The 21003-nt window shown below is 38.4% G+C and overlaps 1 protein-coding gene across 2 annotated transcripts in view; it reads right to left on the bottom strand.

The window, feature by feature from the left end:
- LOC132149096 (voltage-dependent T-type calcium channel subunit alpha-1I-like) overlaps window positions 1-21003 on the bottom strand; it is a 119381-nt gene that overhangs the window by 53573 nt on the left and 44805 nt on the right. For both annotated transcript variants that reach the window (XM_059558039.1, XM_059558038.1), the window contains exons 7-15: window positions 15073-15421; window positions 14112-14512; window positions 10527-10678; window positions 9640-9825; window positions 5692-5809; window positions 4655-4810; window positions 3781-3868; window positions 1775-1935; window positions 254-730 (exon numbers count right to left, since the gene is read on the bottom strand). In XM_059558039.1, coding sequence (XP_059414022.1) covers window positions 254-730; window positions 1775-1935; window positions 3781-3868; window positions 4655-4810; window positions 5692-5809; window positions 9640-9825; window positions 10527-10678; window positions 14112-14512; window positions 15073-15421 — 2088 coding nt within the window. The remainder of the gene's footprint in view (window positions 1-253; window positions 731-1774; window positions 1936-3780; window positions 3869-4654; window positions 4811-5691; window positions 5810-9639; window positions 9826-10526; window positions 10679-14111; window positions 14513-15072; window positions 15422-21003) is intronic.

Below are 21003 nucleotides of genomic sequence, written 5' to 3'. Positions count from 1 at the left end.
TTGGAATATGACATAAACTCATTTGAACAGCTTTTACTGTGCATTCCTTTTATGAAATAATTTTTTTATCATTTTAAAATTTTTGCAGCTCTGCAGCCTCTGTCCCCATCACTGTATGGATAAGAGCACCCAGGATATTTGGCTAAATGTCTATTTTTGTGTTCCACAGCAGTCAGTCAGTCATATAAGTTTGAAATATAATAATTACAGAATATGTGAACTATCCCTTTAAAATAATTTAATGGACACTTACATAGTCCAGCTCATCATCCAGATCCTCCCTGTCCTTGCGTGCATTGACCTGAGGGTAGACTTCATTGATAATGTGTTGTCGGACTGATGGTGTCTTCCCATTACAGTCCTGGTGCTCTCCAACACTTCCCAGACCCCCAGAGAAGCTCTTCTTGCGTTGTCGTGCATGCAGAGGAGGCAGGGCTGGTCCAGGCACCTGCAGCAGCTCAGGAAGCTCCAAAGAGAGAGCTCGCCGTTCTCTGCGCGGGACGAAGTGTCTAGAGAGCAGAGGTGGGTGCAGAGGAGGGGGTGGAGGAGACAGCAGGGACTCCTGCTCAGCGAGGCGAGAGTGAGGGCTGCGGACCCTTAAACTGCCTCCGACCCCCATCCCCAGGCATCTAGAGGATCGACTTAAGCTGTTCCAGCTTGACCTGCGACTCCATATTCCTGGTTGTGCGGGCCGTCCCCAGTTGTGGTACAAAGAGCCTTGTCCTGGACACTGCAACACATAGAATGCAAGTTGTTATCAGACAGTTCTGGAATCTGACAGACCTGTTAACAGGTGTGCAGACTGTTCTGAAAGGGTGAGAAAAATCTAAAAATATTAAAGATAAATAGATTAAATAATAGATTCAGTCAGGTTCAGGTGATTGGATTACAGTGGTGGCAAAAAGCACTAAGATAGCTTGCAAAAATTGCATAATAGAATAAATAAATTAATAAACAAAATATATATATTTTTTATTATTATTTTATATATTCAAAAGTATTATATATATCACAAACTATTCTGAATTCATAATGTTTAAAAAAAATAATAATTAATTTTGTCTATTAATCACAAAACTCAAAAAAGCCTAATTATTTTTGTGCTACTACTGTCCACAGGAATGTGGTGGTACAATGTTGTTTAGTGGAATGAACACTGTATTTTAAAGAGACGGGTTCAGATCCAGGTGTTTGGATTGCAGTGGTGGGACGATGTTGTGGCGTAAAGTTTATCTGATTGTGTTAGTCTGCTGTGACTCCACAATCTAAAACCCACCATCCCACACGATGCACTAAAGTTTTGGGTGTTACCTGATTTGCTGTACATAATTCCTAGTGAATCTGACAAAAAAAAAAAAAAACACCGGTGCATGCTAATAAACCATGCTTTCAACTCATTCTTTGCAAATTCCTCCCTCACTGTTAAGAACTCCCATAAAAAGCCAACCTCCTCACAAGGGCTGTAATTATTTAAACCATTGTAAAAAATAATCATGTAGTTTATAAGTTGCTCTCAGCTCTTCGAGTGCCCTCTTAATGACCCTCTGTGTGTATGCTAATATAGTGCAAGCTAGATGAGTAGAGACGGCTCTCTAAGTGCTGAGTAAGTGTCTTATTAATGGTTCGTATAATGCTAATACATGCAGAGTTGATGGATAATTATTGTGTTCTTTGTGCTTTGTGCTGGAGTGGTATGATATAGCTTCTGTGCCCTCTCGTTGAGTAAAACCCTGTAATGAATGGCAGGTTGACTGCAGCATGTACAATAGCTCACCAGCACCGTCTGCTCCAGGCTAGCTCTGCCCAGGGAGCTCACGCTGCTCTTGCGGGATCTCAGGGCAAAGCTCAGCCTTTCAGATGGGTACAGGCCCCTGGTGTTGGGTGCAGGTGCCAAATCCAGATGCCCATTAGGGGTCAAAGTGGAAATCTTGGGATCTGCACAAATACACATGCCAAGACTGATTAGATCACAAACACATCCAAAGGACTCTAGCCATGAGAAATGCTAGCTGGCAATAAGTCAATTTTTTTTGTGTGTGTTTATGGCACGAAATTAAGAAGTATTCCACCAAGCCTATCAAAGTTTCAAGCTTTCTGGTATTTCTAAAGCCTCCTCTCATGCCAGTCAACACTGGTGGGAGTTTGTAAGATTGTCTTCTGTCTCTAGATAGCATCAGTGTGTGCATGCATTATTCATTGCATCATATCCTCAGATCTCACAGCACCATTTTTTTTGACCAGATATTATTGAGATATTTCAATGCATTGCTCATTTTTGAAACTGTTTAGGATATTGCATTTTGGCTAGCATGTTGTCTATTGTTAATTTCTTGAATGAAAACTATAATGAAATATGTTCGTTGACAAGCTTTTTTCCCATGACTAAAACTAGACAATGACGAGATGACAATAAAGTCAATAAACTATAACTGTGACTATATGCAATATCTTTGATCACAAAAGTCAAGACAAAATTGTATTTAAAAGACAAGACAAAAAAAAAAAAAAAAATATATATATATATATATATATATATATTTTTTTTTTTTTTTTTTTTTTTAATGACTAAAACTAGACTTAAATGCTCAGACATCTAGTCGACTAAAACTTAACTAAACAAAAACAGGACAAGGTCGACAAAATATAATAATAGCAAAAACTTTGACAAAGGACTAAGATTACGATTAATATAGAAGACTAACGCTGCATCCAATATTGCATACTTCCCTACTAAAAAGTAGGTGAAAAACAGTAGGTGAGGCAGGTAGTATGTCTAAATTCATAGTATTCGAAAAACAGTATGTGAAAAGTTTCCTGATTCTGAAGTGTGCATTCGATGGACACTTTACTATCCCATGAGGCAATGGGAAAGGATTTATGAATGCCAGTGAAATGACACAACTGACGCTGGTAGGTCATGTGACAGTAACAACATGGTTGATGTAGTACGTCCGAATTTCATTCATAATACCCATATTCATACTAGAACAAAGTTTTTAACGGTCATGAAGTAAATTCAAATTCAAATGTAGTAAATTGATGTTTTTTCATTGTAATATAATTTAAAATGTATTTTATTCCTGCAATGACAAAGCTGAATTTTCAGTAGCCATTACTCCAATGTCACACGATCCTTCAGAAATCATTATAATATGCTGATTTGGTGCTTAAGTAACATTTCATATTATTAGCCATTTTGAAAACAGTCATACTGCTTATAATTTTGGGGAAATTGTGATTTGTATTTTTTGATGAAAAAGAACAGCATTTATTTGTAATAGAAAACTTCTGCAAAATTATAAATGTATTAACTGTCACTTTTGATCAACTTAAGACCTTGCAGATTACTTTAGAAAATAGTTTCCTTTAAAAAAATCTTAATGACTCAAAAACCCCAAACTTGACACCGAAATGACTTGCTTTAACGAGTTCAAATTATCGCCGTATATCGTGATATAACACAACATTTACATTCTGACTCTTTATCATTGACAAAACCTTCACCAACAAAAATAAAATAAATAAATAAATAGATAAAAAGGTCATAACACAGAAAGTATAAAACGTGTAAAAATATAAATATATTAACATGTTGCTTACAATAGCACAGTGTACTGTCATTGTAAAAGACTGTTATTAGTTTGTTTGTTTTTTGTTCAGATAATCTGAAAAGGAGCTTTTGGGAGTTTCTACTTAGAATGAACCAAAATTTAAAAAACGAACTACAGTACTGCACATAAGTTTAGGAAACACAAGGAAAAACAGTCCACAGCTCAGTACCGGACAGCTGGAGTGAGTCCTTTTTCTCAGTTTCTTCGAAGTTACAAGATGATCTGTCGTCATCAGAGTAGGAACGGTTAGCATCACCCTGTGGCAGACAATAAAAAACAAAACAGAAAAATCAACAGGGACACAACGTCAAAATGACACAAGTTAGCTTGAGTTACTGTACGTTCACATGGCACAGAGATTCCACTTTTAAAGTCAGTTTGGTTATAGATTGTGGCTTTGACTCGTTATGACCGAAGTCTGTGACTGTAATCAAATTTAACTACAGGTTTAACAATGTTATTCAAGCACTGTGTGAGCCATAGACAAATAGACGACAAAAGTTAGGGACAGAATTTCTTTTGTAAAATAACTAAACAGCCCTGAGCAGTTTTAATAGATATGTCAATCTAACTGCCCTCCCTCTGAAAGTCAGTCACATTTGCTCTAGTTCCCCACTCACCCTCACATAGTGCCTCAGATCTAGACCATAACCTAAAGGCCCACTTCTACATGCTCCCTGGAGAGACAACCTACTCCTGCAGTCTGCATACCTGCCCGTGAAGTGCTATTTATACAAGCATGCACATTGAAAATATATTCACCAGCAAGAACAACATAAGACTGTGGAAAAAATGCCCCAGGACAGCTGTAAGTTATTACAGCCATGTTCTAGCTGTCATTTTATTGCTAAACACCAGCATAAATTTGACCCCTTTACAGAAGGCACCACAACCAACAGTTGCTTTTCACAATAATGTATTCAAATTAACCCAGTGAGCGTGAAAAATTCATATTCAGCAGCTAAACCCCGGTATGTTGGAGATTGCTTTGTGCATCAACCAAAACTTTGAATTTCTCAAATGCCTTAAGGGGGGTACCTTACCTCTGCCTGAAATCCTTCGACTAAGATAGCCACAAGCAGATTGAACAGAACGTAGTTCCCAAAAGTCATGAGCGCAACAAAATACAGAGCTGCCAAAGGGGAGGTAGAGGCCATGCCGTTATACAAAACCATGTTCCAGTCCTCTTGAGTTAGGATCTGCATACAAACACAAAAAATATATAACTTAGACAGACAGACAGATAGAATACAAAACTCAAAATGGCTGACGTCCAAAAAGGCTGACATAGGAAAACTAGGTATGGTTCTATTGTTTATATAGATATAAACAACAAAAAGCTAAAAGCAAAGAGCTTTTAACAAAAAGCTTTTAACAACATTTTGCCAGAATACTCTGAAGATAATCTTAGCTAAATTTGCTGAAAATAGGACAAACCATCTAGGACGAGTTCGAAAAAGTAGATTTTTTTGGAAAATTCTAAATTGCAAAAAATAATAATAAATAAACATCTTTACCCATAAAAATGTTTTATATTTGTATACATTCAATTTTGTATTAGAATCAGAGGCATTTTTATTTATCTATTTATTCTTATAATTTGCTTTTAAAGGCTTGGCTATTAGCAGAAACATAAGTTCAAATTTGGCCTGTTGGTGGTGCTAGAGAGTTTGAGTTAGAAACACCAAATTTGCTGTGGTTAATGATGAGACAGTCCTCTATCTGTTTTCCAAATTTCATAAATTTCCCCTAAGAGGTTCTACAAGATTCATAAGATGCGTAACAATACATTATAAGGTGTTTGTAAAATACATCATTTTACTACAAAAATTTAAATAGTCCATGCTCAAAGATATTATATATATATATATATATATATATATATATATATATATATATATATATATATATATATATATACTATGTAGTAGTCTTAACTTTCCAGCTTCACGGAGGATAAACAGGTGTGTGTGTGTGTGTGATTAAAAAGTGTTTTCACCCAGTTCCCAGTTGGCCTGTGTTTCCCATCACCTGCAGCAGTGCTTTCATAAGTGAGAGGAATTTTGAGAGCGCTACACACCTGAAACACTGTGACAATGGCCCAAAGCAGGGAGTCAAAGTTTTTCCTGTCAGGTACTGTGTCCCCAGCCTCTGTCTTCAGGCTGAACTTGCAGCCAAAAATGTGCATTCCCAGAATACTGCAGAAACAAACAGACAAACAAGCTCTAAATGTTACTCTCATGTTTAGATATTCTGATACCGTATGCAAGGTCGCCTTAATGCATGGGCTTACCTGGGCTGAAGCCCAGGGGCCTCGCAAGTTTAGGGGCCTCCGATGGTCTGTTTATATTTTTTTATTTTTTTTCCGTGTTCAAGGCTCTAAAGCTATTATATGTCTAGTTGCTTAATGTTTAGTCAGACTGACAGCTCCCCCGTGACAGGTGAAGTGACAGCCCACCACCAGGGGTGGTCTCCCTTCCTGCGCTACTGGGTGTGTCTGTGTCATTCATTTAGTCGGAAGTTTGAGAGCGGTGATCAGAAAAGAAAAAATGAGTCGGAAGTTTGAGAGCGGTGCCCAGAAAAGAAAAAACCTTATTAAGAAGGAGTTGCGCGAAAAATGTCTGCTAAAGAGCATCCCAAAGCTCACCGGATTTTTTAAACCAGCTTCTAGTGCTACTGAAGATGCATCCAGCACCGGAGAAACATCGCTTCACACACCGGAGGCGGAGGGAGCGGAGGAGGTGCAGGCCGCGACCGCCGCGCCCGCGCTGCCCGCGCAGGTGGACGAGGAACAGCAGGGGACTGCCAGCAGCAGCATCAATAGAGGGGAGGAGGAGGAGGAGCGGGGTGCAGGTGAGTATCAGAGAGAGGACCAGGCCGCTAAACAGTCAGATGATGACCCATATAACAGTGACCCGGGCCGCTGGGGAAATAATATTGACCCACAAGTGCGGGCTTATTGGGCGAAAATGGGACCGAAGGTCTGTCAAAATAAAAATGCGGACGTGTCAGCATCGGAACGCAAATATAAACAGCAGAGAAGATTTTTCTCAAAAATGCATTTCAAACGAAAACTCAGTAATGGAGAGTTTGTGCCCAGAGAATGGCTCTGTTATTCACCATCAGCAGGTAGTGTGTTTTGTTTTGCATGCAAACTATTTGGCCAGAACACGGAGAAATCAGCATTTGTGAGTGGGGGTTATTTTGACTGGAAACATGCAAATGATCGCATAGCAGAACATGAAAGCTGCGACATTCACAGAAAAGCCATGATCACTTACATCAGTCAGGCAGCTGACAGGGGAACAGTGGATTCAGGACTAAAAAAAACAGTTCAATAAGGAGTGTGAGTACTGGACACAGGTTCTACAGAGAGTTGTTGCTGTTGTGAAGTTTTTGTCTGAACGGGGACTTGCTTTCAGGGGTGACAGCCACAGGTTTGGAGACTCAGATAATGGCAATTATTTGGGGTGCATGGAGCTGATTAGCCAGTTTGATCCTTTTTTAAAGGCTCATATTGAAAAATATGGAAACACTGGCAGAGGAACCCCATCCTACCTCTCCCTGAATGTGTGTGAGGAATTCATACAGCTGATGGGACAGAAAGTGCTCGAGGAAGTAATTAGCAGAGTGAAGCTTGCAAAGTATTTTGCTATCAGTGTGGACTCCACGCCAGATATCACCCACATTGACCAGCTGACTTTCATCTTGCGTTACGAGGAGCGATTTGTAAAATTCCTCCCTATTGAAAACCACACCGGAGAAGCACTGTTCAACTCTGTTATTAGTGTTTTAGAGGAGATGGGCATTGACATTATTAACTGTAGAGGACAATGTTATGACAATGCTAATAATATGTCAGGAGCCTGTGGTTTGGCCGTGTTGGTGTTGCTATCCACGGTGCTGAAATGAGTGTGTTTGTGTCTGTGCAGGTGCATGTCATGTGATTGGTTCAAAAGGCCTGCTGAGGTCAGAGAAGAGGCTCCTACATTTATCTGTTGCTGTTCTTGCTGTTATCAGTTATATCAGTTCAGACAGGTTGAGTATGTTTGTGCAGACAGGTGATGGTTGGTGATGATGTTTTTCATAATAGTGTTTAAAATCACACATTTTGGTTTTCGTCAACGTAAGTTGCTTTGTTGATAAATAAAGTGTCTTGTGTTTATGCTCAAGAGGGCTCAGTGATATTTTAATAACAATATTATGGTGTTTTCTGTCTCAAAGAAGGAAAACTCACTGTTGTTGCCAGGTCTTGAAAGAAACTAATGCATTTTATGATGTAGATTTACACCATTTTAAAACGAGACTAAATTGAGTGGATGGCGGGGAGATTTGGGGGGCCTACAAAACCTCTCAGCCCCGGGGCCTCCCATTAGGTTAAGGCGGCTCTGACCGTATGTGTCTGGTCGACCTCAAAGGGATGTGAGATGAATGAGTCTGTCAGATATGAGGGGCCTATACAAATGATATCAGTGCTGTGTGAGGAGACATATGTCCTGGTTTGACAGCAGCCAGAGATGAGACCAGTCACGCTGAAGAGACAGATCAAAGAATGCAGAATGCAACACATACCAAGAGATAAATGAGACAGGGGTAATACTACAGACATACAGTACAAACAGTGTTGGCAGTAACATGTTACTAATGACAGCTTTTATGTAATCAGACCGTAAACATGTTATTTGTTACATTTAAACCAAAATACGTGTGTTACAACTGAACAATATTAGCATGTGGTGTGAAGGCTTTGTAGGAGTTGCTGTAAGTGCGAGAATGATGGGTATTGTAGGTCTAGAGAGTGTGTATCATGCTTAGCAGCAAATTACAGAGCACTGTAATGATTTCTTGCAGCCTTATGCCAGATTTACTATTTAAAAACTGCAAACCAATGCTGATAAGAAAAAATTAAAATTAATAGTGGACAAAATAACAGAATCTGGGGACTGCATCAGAGCAGAGGTGTGTGCAATTGAAGACAGTAAGAAAGTCTATATGAAATATATACTGCTTGTAGAAACTATGCCAACATAAAATCCATAGAAATGTTCACAGAAGGCTGATGGTCCGGTTACCATGGTGTTTGTCTGATTCATATGTTTTATCATTATATATGTTTATACTTTTCAGGGAAAAAAATCACTAGGAAAGTACTGTGATCTCAACTTAAAATAACAAAAAAATAATATTATAAACAAATGAATAAATTAAGTAAAACAGTTTTGTACTACACTGCTTTTAACAGCAACATCCCATAAAGCTCCATACAAGCCGCCCAGTGAAAGACAAATGTGTTTCTTTCCTCATTTGTCTTCAACAGTTCTCTATGCAGCAGAGTGATGATGAATCGGATTAATAATTGGCACAAATATAGCTTCCAGTCTGTAATGCTGATTCATTCTCTCCATTCCCATCATCGATACGTCATTCTAGGCATCTGCTAACAGTTACGAAAGCCTGTTGACTGTACCCACAGGCTGGGGACAACTCTATCCATTTAAGAGACATAAATCAGGGCATTGTTTTCAGATGAGGGGTTATAAATTGAGATGGTTGGTGAGGGGGGGAAGGGGATACACTGAAAGCAAAACGTGAGAGAGAAAGACGGATTGGTGGGATTGGTTTATGCTCTCAATCCTGCAGCAGCCTCCATCTGTCTCGGTGAACTCTGCTGGAATTGCAGCGCTGCAGGGGGAAGGCAGGTGAGTCAGTGGGCACCAGGGGCCTGAGTGTTATTATTCTGCCCTCCATCAATCTCACTCTGGTCCTTATGGGCCTGTCACTCGCAGCTGAAGCTGAGGTGTACTCGGTGCAGCTGAGACGCTCAGCCATTCAGAGTCTGGTGTGATCCAGCTGCTGGGATTTTATAAACCTTGGCAACTTTGTGTGATAAAGTGTGTACCATTTATTACAAAGAAGTATGCGTCCGTGTACGGCTAGAGACTATGAGAAAGCACATGGATGTCAACACACATTGAGATTCATTCACCTATAACTGGTCAAGAGACTGCAATAACGAAGACCAACCCACCTGAATATGAAGATAAAGAGCATTAGTAACATGCAGAAGGTGGCCACATTGTCCATGGTCTTCATCAGGACCACCAGCTGTCTGCGCAGAGCTGGCATGAACCGAACCAGCTTTATGACCCTCAACAATCTGAACGTCCTCAGGACAGACAGACCCCCGTCAGACTGCCCAATGATCTCACATACACTATACACAAACACACAAAAAACGTGTTGATTATAATGTAGAAATATAAGGGTGTTTCAATTCTGCACTTTTGTGTCCAAGGGGTACACAATAGCCTATAACAGAATAACATTTACTTGAACCCAGCATTAACTGACATCTTATCTTGCCTATATCATTCATTTTTGCTTTTGCGTCATTCATTCTTGCTACATCGATGCCTTTTACATGTATTTTAAAGGCTTTACGGTGTGGAAATTTCATCAAGTTTTTACGTCCAAAAAATTTACAGTTTAAAAGTCAACTTTACTGTTGTCCTAGGCCTAGAAAATAAATCTTAAGCTACAAAATTATTGTTTTGAATGTTTAGCTTAAAACTCTAAAAACTATTTGTATATTTATTGTGCGGAAATTATTGCTTACATGTTTTGACTGCGTCTTTTGTGGTGTCGCTTGTCATTTCTCTATACCAAAATATTTTACAGCTAAAAAATGGTTTTGCTAAAGTGAAGTTGGTTATCAAGGAAACAATCATGTCAATACAAAGCATACTGTACTTGAGATTAAATGGGATGTTCACAAACACAAGGGAATATCACTATTTTTGTTGAGTTATTTCTAGTTAAGTTATTATTTTGTCAAAATATTATTCAAAAAGTGTGTCTAACACCCACAATGATTTTAAAAGACATTCTACAAACTATAAAAGAGAATGCACTTACCTGATGATCACAATAATGCCATCAAAGATGTTGTAGGGGTTTCTAAGATATTCAAAGAAGCCAAAGGCAGTAAGCTTGAGGATCATCTCCAGTGTGAACATACTGGTGAACACTATGTTACAAATCTCCAGGACATTTGTCAGTTCATCAGGCTGTAGACAGAGAGAGAGAGAGACATTGAGGACAAGCGAGAGTTTGGGAAGGATAAAAGAAATGTGGAGAGGTCATTTCAGGTCACTGCATTGCTGTTCAAGAGGTTGTGTGCATTGTTGCATGGATAAGACCAGCTCTTGACAGCAAGCATGAGTTCCTCAGTTTGGTCAAAGGTCAGAGAAAACTGAGTTTAAACTTGAACAATTCCTTGTGGAATGTCAGTTAGAAAAAGTTCAGGGGTGATGAGAGTAGACTGATACTTTGTGTGAATTGTAAGCACTGCATGTCTTCAGCTTATTCTGGCCAAGAACTGCCTACTTAGACTGGAAGAAACCATCTGATTGACCTGTAAAGTGACCAGTCATGGGTCGTTTTGTTTTTATGTATTGTTTAGGGGCAGTTTATTTGAAATGGATTATACAACAACATGAAAACATGAAGTCGTTGTGAAAGTTTGGAAAACACTGTAAAAATAGCTTTTAGTCCAAAAATAAGTACTATTACAAAACAAACAAATTCAAAAAACAAAGCTGATTCTCCTTGTGGATATCTTTAGTTGTCTACAATAGTTACTTATGTGGCTATTTTACCTTAATCAAAATGCTGATGCCCATTGCACATTTAAGTAACATACAAATATGATATATGAAGTAACTATATGCATACTAGTGTTTAAAATGTTGGGGTTCAGTTTGATTTTTTTTAAGTTTTTGAAATTAAGTCTCCTATGCTCACCAAGTCTGCTTTTATTTGATCAAAATGCAGTAATAGACAGTTATATTCTGAACTATTATTACTATTTAAAATAACTGTTTTTGATTTTAATATATTTTAATATTAATATTTGCCCGTTATGGCAAACCTGAGTTTTCTCCAGCTTTTCTCCAAAATCTAATCATTCTAATATGCTGATTCGATGCCCAAGAACCATTTCTAATCATTATCAACACAAATCAGTTGCACTGCTTAATGAATTTGTGCAAACCACAATTCTTTTTTCAGGATTCTTTGATTTATATAAAATAAATATATTTAAATTGCACATTGAAATATTCTGTAACATTATGAAAGCCGGAAAAGAGAAAATTCTAACTGACCTCAAACTCTAGAATGGTAGGATAGCATTAATACTACAGTAAAATACAAACTAACCTTGGTACCACATCTTGCTTCCAGACTGTGTGGTCATGTACATAGTATAAAGCCAGCTATTCAGCTTATAGCCAGTGATTTAAGCCAGTGCTTGCCATTTTTGTGTGCACTAAGCATCAGTGAACAGACTGTGGGTGGTCCGTCGAAGGCTGAGACTAGTGTAAGATCTACAGTGCTTAGAAAAGGATCAACAGACCACCATGATCTGCTTCAGTCCACGCTGTGTAATCTGACATCACATAAATCCATTATACCTTATCTCAGCTGATAACACTATATGTTCACGTGCACAATTGAGAAGGTGGCCGAATTCCAGGGGAGAGAAAGCGAAATCTGATTCGAGAAAACTGCCTTCGTTGTCCCATTTGTACCTGCTCTCTACATCCATTTATTGATCAATATCTTGCCATTGACCAGTTAAGGCTGGGAAAACAACTGAAGGACGAATGAAAGCTACACCACAGGCAGCTCCAGGAAGATGCCATTTAGAGAAATAGAATACTGACACAGCAATCAGGAGACATAACGATAAAACAATGTGGTATATCGTCTCTCCCGTTTCCATATTTATCACTCATTTTTTCTTGGTTCTCCAACAGGCTGTATACTGTAAACTGGTCTTAAATCAATCTATTATCAAACCTATTTGTACAGAGCTTAAAAATGTTGAGGGGCAATTTTTTCTTAAACCATAAACAATAACTTAAATTATCGCTACAACAAAAAAAATCACTGAAATATGTCTTGAAAAATCACACCTATTTTTCAGCCAACCTGATGACTTTTAGGCGCTTGTTGCCTGTCGATCATTTTGTTTGTTCGTCAACATGGGGAATGTTCAGACAGGGGGCTAGTTTAATGTCAAGCACTACCTCTGCATATAAATTTGGGAACTTCCATTTTATACAGTAGATTAAGGTACATCAATTGAGTGAATCTGAATACGCAATATTCATAAACAGCAGGAAAAAATTATAATACCCAGATGACCCACAAGTTCCACCAGGATACCTCACCTATGCATGTTTTACAGAATGCACTTTATTAACAGATGTGCAAGGTGTTAAATGCAGTATGCATTCTGAAAGATTTCAGGAAGAGACAACAAAAGTAGAAGTTCACCCAATAATTACAATTCTGTCACCATTTACTCACCCTCATATTGTTCCAACTTACTTTCTTCTGTGGAATATAAAAGCAGATATTTTTATGAAAGTCAAAAGTAACCAAAACCTAAATATCTTCTTTAGTATTCCAGAGAAGAAAGAAGACATTCACGTAATTATTTTATCAATTTTTTGGGGGGTTGAACCATACCTTCATTTGCCTATTTAATCCACTTTAATTTGTTATCCAATCCACATGTTGAATATGCAAAACTGCATTTTAAATATGAATAATATACAGTAATATGCAACATTTAACAGACTTAATCTGCATTTTTCAGCTTGCATAAATTTGAGTACTTTGCAAATATTTTATGCTCTTTCTGCTTGATCAGACAATCCCACAATCCCTGTACAATCCTGGTGCTCGGCTCCCATACAGAATGATTTAAAATGCTTGTTTTCAGTTTATACAATTACTGGGAATCAAACCCTTGACCCTGCCATTGCTAGTGCCACGCTCTACATAAACACACACACTACCCATCACACATCTAAATATCGTGATCTGCTCGAGGCTGGTTGAAAGTCAGGTTAAAACACAGCAGAGTCACAGCAGATGATGTCATCACACATGATCCTATTGAACAGATACTGTGTGTTTATATGTGAGCTTGTACACAGGGGCTCCTCTGTTTGCTTGCGTAGGCCGTATTTAAATGATGTCTCACATGCTAAAAATGCTGTGTAATAGAAGCCATTGGTGACTATCTCTTTTTCTCCCTCTCTATATCTGTCTCTCTCTGCTTGTTGATATTTTTAGAGCCGACAGAGATGAGAAAAATGGCCCTAATGCAGCGAGGCAATGAAGACATGAGGGGGCGGAAGGGGAGAGAGATAGAGAAAGAGCAAGATAGAGAGATTATGCATGAGTATTAGTAGCTTTCTACATCTTCCAAAGATAATTAACTGCACTTTCATGGCAAGAAGAAATCCAACAAGACTCCAAAGGCCGTTCCACACACTCTCATTACTTTGAATGGCAGGCCCTATGAAGACTCTATCAGCACTGCAGAAAGAGCCGGCTATTACAGTAATATGTGACATGATGAGGTTGAACACTTTTTCAGACTGGGTTTATTATGTGAACTGACTGCACTGCAGATGAAATTACCTGGCTATGGTGCTCGATGCCCATGCTGATTGTATTGATGAGGATGGCGATCATGATCCCTCTGTTGAAGTACTTGCTTTCAACTATACCCCAAAGCTTCACTCTCATTTCATCCCAAATATCTTTACATTTCCCTAAACAGGTGCGTTTCATCTTTGGCAAGTCCTCGGAGTCATTGTCCACCTTCTCATCCAAGCGGTTCCCATCTCTGTCCGTCTCCTCCAGCGCAGCCTCCTCTTCCTCCCCATTGGCCGAGTGCCTCGTCAATCCCGCCCCTTCCTTGAGTGACAGGGCTGCACACTGTGGACACTCCTCTGTGCTTGGGGTAATGGAGAGGGAGATGGCATTCTCCAGAGTTTGGGAGCTGTGCTCCAACTTGGTATCATGAATACAGTGACGCGCTGCAAGACAGACATTTCTGTTTGACATTTTTATATAATACAATATAATTTTTGCCTGTCAGGTTCTTGGACAACTGCCACACTGCTGCTTGGGATTGAAATGTCATTAGAACATAAAAACATACACATGGATGGATACACATTTTCATTTACATTAATTAAAAAAAAAAATCACTGTTTTTAATATACATATAGTCAGAGGAAATTAGGGTAGTTTAGGATGAATCAATTCACCTGAATGAAACAAAATGGTTGATTCCAAATTCAAGTGATATATGAGAGTTCAAGACCAACTATATCACTTGAATGAATCAGATTGTCAAACATTCTTTTACTCATGTTGAGTTGGAAAGCATGATCCCAGTAAAACACTTTCTAGCAAAGCATATAAGTGAAACAGTTTAGGACAAACTGACTTACTAGAATTTATCAGGCTTTCCAACATTAAATACAATAGGAGTGGAAAGGGTCATGTAGGATCACTGAATCACTAGAAAACATTTAGTTTTTAGACACAGCTTTTCTATGACCCAATATCATTCAACTCTCTCCTTACTTACTCTGAGTAGAATGGCAGTGGTGTCTTTCGCTGCCATTCACATTGGCCCCTCCCCCTGCCGATCCTGCCCCTCCTTTGCCACGCCCCCTCCCTCCCCCAGGGGGAGGGGCTTTGCCACGGAGCATGTAGTACAGGGCGGCTGAGCGGCGGCGGGCCTTGCGCAGGATGTGACAGACCAGCTGGAAGAGCTCCTCGTAACAGTCTCCGGGCTCAGCGAGCGAAGCCAGCGTGCTGGAGGACAGGCAGCGAGCACGTTGCTCTTGCATCAGCTGGTGCTCTCGCTGTTTGGTCTCCGAAAACTGAGTGGCAATGACCACGAGGCACAGATTAATCATGAAGAAAGATCCAATCTGGAACAGCAATAAGAAGAGGGAGAGTCAAAATCATCATTTACTCCCGTTGCTCTAAACCCCATGACTGATTTTCTTCTCTTGATAAAAGAGACTGGAGAAATATTGGAGCTAATTTCTGGCGAACAGACAACAATTTAAATAATTATTCATTGACAATCTCAACTTTAAATTGGACAGATTCAGATGTTCAGTTTAATTTACTGACTTAATAGTCACAGCAATAACAATGTCAATGAGCTGAACTTGCGAACAAATCCATCAGACTTATTGCGTTATCTGGATCCAGCAATTCAACCAATCTTAACAAAAGAAACAGAAAATCCACCAGATTCATTTACGAATCATACCTTAGTGCTTCTTTCATAAATATTCTATGGATTGCTAGTGGAATTTTCACTGGATAGCAACATTTTGGCCTTTTTGTCATACAAGAGTATTGTAGGACTTCTACACTTCCATACAATATAACACACAATGCTGCTATATATATACTTGCAATGTTTTTAAAGCTTGAATGCTCCAGTTAACATTGTGAAAAATGACTTGGTTTGAAATGACACGTTGAGTATATGAATTAATAAACAAATATTCCTTTTTGGGTGAACCACACCTTTGAAAACATATATTTGAGTTTATTTATTTGAGCAATTTGTACATTAAAGATCATTTTTAAGCTCAATTCTGTTACCATAACCCTTGCACTACGTGTGAATTCTCAGGTGCTTGAAATATCCAGATCTACATGACACCAAAAACCCCTCTAAGCTCTCTAAAGCAGCCTGCGCTGCAGTGTTTGGCATAAGCAGCGGCCATAGCTGTCTAGATGAGCTGCTATAAACGGACCCTATGTTTGAAAAAGTCAGCAGACGCCCAAAGAAGAGCTGGATTTGATATGCTATAATTATCAGGCTCTTTCATAGGAGCAAAACATCTAAATATCTTCTAGTCCTCGCAGAGAAGGGCTAGATCCCTCTGCCAGAGTGAAACAGATTAGAATTGTGAGCCAATCATTTTAAAGACTCAAAGCGAACCAGTTCCAGATTCAACAGAGCAGAAAGCCTGCTCTTATATAATTCGTCATTCATATCACTGACATTTGTCAACACAGGAACACACACCGAGCTTGCTCTTAGCTCTTAATGAAAGTACAGATTGTTTTCTGCATATGTGAAGTAGGGATCATAGAGGACAGATGAGTCGTGAGGACAGAGGAGGTGGAGAAATGCACAGAAGTGTGTGTGCGGGCAGCTGTGCAGGTGTGTCCTGCCTCCACATCTGCTGTCCTGATTTGGGAGTCTGATGTGTGACTGGACTGCTCCTAATCAGGAGTTGGACCTCGGTTTTATGCAGATAGACAACTTCTTTCCTTGCAGTCACCTTTCCTCTCATCAATTCCTCTGCAAACTTTAACACACACACACACGTTTACTTAGCTATCTAAATGGGAACATTCCATAGGTGTAATGGTTTTTATACTGTAAAGACCGTACATCGCCCTACACCAGGGTTATTCAAATCTTGCCCTGGAGGGCCAATGCGCTGCAGAGTTTAGCTCCAACCTTGATCAAACTCACCTACCTGTGATTTTCTAATGATCCTGAAGACATTGATTAGCATGCTCAGGTGTGTTAGATTAGGGTTAGAGCTAAACTCTGCAGGAAAGTGGATTTCAGGATCCCTGCCCTACACCAACCCTACATCTAACCCTATCCCTTACAGGAAACCTTCTGCATTTTTACAATAAAAAACAAAACAAAACTTTGTTTACTTTATTTTTAAACCAGTTTTTCCAAATGAGGACATCCCCAAAAGGAAGTTTTGGAGATATTGTCAGGTTTACCTCACCTTTGAGTACAAATTTGTCCCCAAAATATGGTTAAGTAGGTACACACACACACACACACACACACACACACACACACACACAATGCTTTATATACAGTATATTTGATATTTTAAAGTGATAATTCACTGAAAATGACAATTCTGTCATTATTTACTCACCCTCGTACCTTAACAATATCACTGACTTTCTTCTGTGGAACGCAAGTGTGAACTTTTGAGAAAATTCAGGGCATTCTTGAATATTATGAAAGAGGACCTCAAAATGACAAAATAAGCACCATAAAAGTGGTAATGATAGCTTTGTGTGAAGAATATATTATGAGTTACATCATTACTTGCTAAAAATCTAGACGTTGACTCTAGTTCTCTTAAAAAAATAATAAATAAATAAATATAAAAATCATTGGCACTTTCTGAGAGATCATGATGTAAATAAATTAATAAATAAAATCTTTGAAACTATTCACTTTCATGAATAGCTGGTCTAAATGATTAATTCATGTATCAATTTAAACTGGTTATTAATGTGGTTAATCTCAATCACTCAATGACTGATACTTAGCCCACAAAATGAGAAGATTAGCCATGAAGAACTTATTCGAATTCATGTACTACTTTAAATCCAAAATGGTTACTCTACTAAAGTTAAGAAATGTCAGCACCATTATTACAGATTATAAAAAAAGCTCATTAAAACAGATTGAAAAAAAAGAAAAAGAAAAAGAAAAAAAAGAAATATCAGACATACAGATGGAACAAGGCAGGAATAGAAAGGGAGAGGTCAAAAGGGTGTTAGTTAGGGAGTATACTTCAGTTCTGTTACAGTTGGATGAAATGTGACAAGGTGATTTATATTCTCATTTAATACTGCTCTTACAATGGAAGGGTCTGGCTGCAGGCAGGTTGACCTTAAGACTGCCTGTCCAAAAAAAAAAAACGTAGGCAGAACCGGTCATTAAATTATTGTGCCATCAATGTGCAAAGGCAGGGGTATCTTTGCAGTTATATAACTATATTATATAAAAATATAATATAAAATTAAATTAAAATTTCTTCCCATGCCATCAGTTCATAAATCACATCCTTCGGTGAAACCCATAAGCAGCATGTCAAAAATATAACAAGATTTGTTATTATTTTATTGCTTGTAATCAGAGACAATGTTTTTAATCTAAGTTTTTGTGATCACTCACAAGGCGAGCCTGAATTAATTTCTTTGATGTTCAACAGAAGTGAAAGGAAGTGAATAGAGCTGCATCGGCAGGGTGTGGGTTGTGTCAGAACACTATGGCCCTCTCTCTACAGGTAGCGATGGCTGACTGTGTGGTTGCCAAGTTACAGACAGAGCAGGGCGTCAAAGAAGTAAATAAAAGTGCAGAGGGACACACTCGCATAAACCTGCACACACATATACAGTGAAAATACACAACTTACTCCCCTCAAACACTTCAGATCACGTGGGGATTTAGCTGTTGTTTCCAGCTGTATAACCACATACGACTAACAGGTACATAATGCTAAGTCACATTTGATTTACTTTGGAACAATACTTCTGTTTATTTAAAAAAAAGAGGGTATCCAGAAGCGCAGAAATTGCATTTTCCTTTCAAAATATTTAATAAATACAAATTTAAAAATCAAGAGGATACTTAATAATAATAATAATAATAATAATAATAATAATAATAATAATATATGTATATTTTTTAGGAAAACTATTTCTAATTTAAAGCTTATGGCACGCTTAGTTTTTTGCACCTGCTGTCACATATTTCACAGTTATTTTATCTTTTTTTTTCTATAACAAAACAAACAAAAAAATACCCTCTAGTATATATAGTTAATGCACACATGGTGATGACAAGCACAGACAAAAACTGGGGATGCATGAAGACATAAACCAGCATATTTTGGCTTAATTCTGTGATAAAGTGCCATAGGGATGACATATTTTTGTAGATCAGCCTAAAAGTAAGCATTTCCCTGGATCCCTTGACAAAAAGTTAATATCTTTGATTTGTTCATCTATATGATCTTCATAAATGAACACACATTAATAAAAATCACCAAAGGTAAAATGCTAAAGGTAGGCTATAAACTACATCAACCTCAATGCTGATGTCAACACTTGTTGTCAACAGTTAACACTGTTTAAAATTAAATAAATAAAAACCAATCCATGCAATATCAAACCAATCAGCTAATAATCTCAAAACGCTTGCAAAGGTTTCCTGAGCCTTCAAAATGGTCTCTCAGTTTGGTTCACTAGGCTACACAATCATGGGGAAGACTGCTGATCTGACAGTTGTCCAGAAGACAATCTTAGACACCCTTCACAAGGAGGGTAACCACAAACATTCATTGTCAGAGAAGCTGGCTGTTCACGGAGTGCTGTATCCAAGCATGTTAACAGTAAGTTGAGTGGACGGAAAAAGTGTGGAAGAAAAAGATGCACAACCATCCGAGAGAACAGCAGCCTTATGAGGATTGTCAAGCAAAATCAATTCAAGAATTTGAGTGAACTTCACAAGGAATGGACTGAGGATGAGGTTAAGGCATACAGACGTGTCAAGGAATTTGGCTACAGTTGTCGTATTCCTCTTGTTAAGCCACTCCTGAACCACGGACAACATCAGGGGCGTCTTACCTGGGCTAAGAAAAAGAAGAACTGTACTGTTACCCAGTGGTCCAAAGTCTTCTTTTCAGATGAGAGCAAGTTTTGTATTTCATTTGGAAACCAAGGTCCTAGAGTCTGGGGGAAGGGTGGAGAAGTTCTTAGAGTCCAGTGATAAGTGTCCACAGTCTGTAATGATTTGGGGTGCAATGTCATCTGCAGCTGTTGGTCCATTGTGTTTTTTGAAAACCAAAGTCACTGCACCCGTTCACCAAGAAATTTTGGAGCACTTTATGTTTCCTTCTGCTGACCAGCTTTTTGAAGATGCTGATTTCATTTTCCAGCAGGATTTGGCACCTGCCCACACTGCAAAAAGCACCAAAAGTTGGTTAAATGACCATGGTGTTGGTGTGCTTGACTGGCCAGCAAACTCACCAGACCTGAACCCCAGAGAGAATCTATGGGGTATTATCAAGAGGAAAATGAGAAACAAGAGAGCAAAAAATCCAGATGAGCTGAAGGCCACTGTCAAAGAAACCTGGGCTTCATACCTCCTCAGCAATGCCGCAAACTGATCACCTCCATGCCACGCCGAATTGAGGCAGTAATTAAAGCAAAAGGAGCCCCTATCAAGTATTGAGTACATGTACAGTAAATTAACATACTTTCCAGAATGCCAAATATTCACTAAAAATGTTTTTTTTTCTATTGGTCTTATGAAGTATTCTAATTTGTTGAGATAGTGAATTAGTGGGTTTTTGTTTAATGTGAACCACAAGCATCACAATTTAAAGAACCAAAGACTTAAACTACTTCAGAAACATTGAATTCAGTGACTTTGAGACTATGAAACTTTATTAACATTATAAAATTGGAAATTGCCTTGTTAAATGCGGTTCAGTGGGCTAATGTTTATATATATATGCCTTGTGCAATTGGAATACTTCAGGAATTCAACAACATGTAGGATTTAAAAAAAATTGAAGTTAAACTTTAAATACTTTAAATAGCTAAAACAAAAACGGTGGTAAACAAAAACTTTGGTACATCATGAGGGCGAGTAGAAAGCAGAATCAATTGCACTGCACCTATTGATTCACTTCCTGTTTATTTAGCAACA

The sequence above is a fragment of the Carassius carassius genome, chromosome 9 (assembly GCF_963082965.1).
Source record: "Carassius carassius chromosome 9, fCarCar2.1, whole genome shotgun sequence".
NCBI classification, from domain to species: domain Eukaryota; kingdom Metazoa; phylum Chordata; class Actinopteri; order Cypriniformes; family Cyprinidae; genus Carassius; species Carassius carassius.
This window is presented reverse-complemented; position numbering and strand designations above follow the sequence as displayed.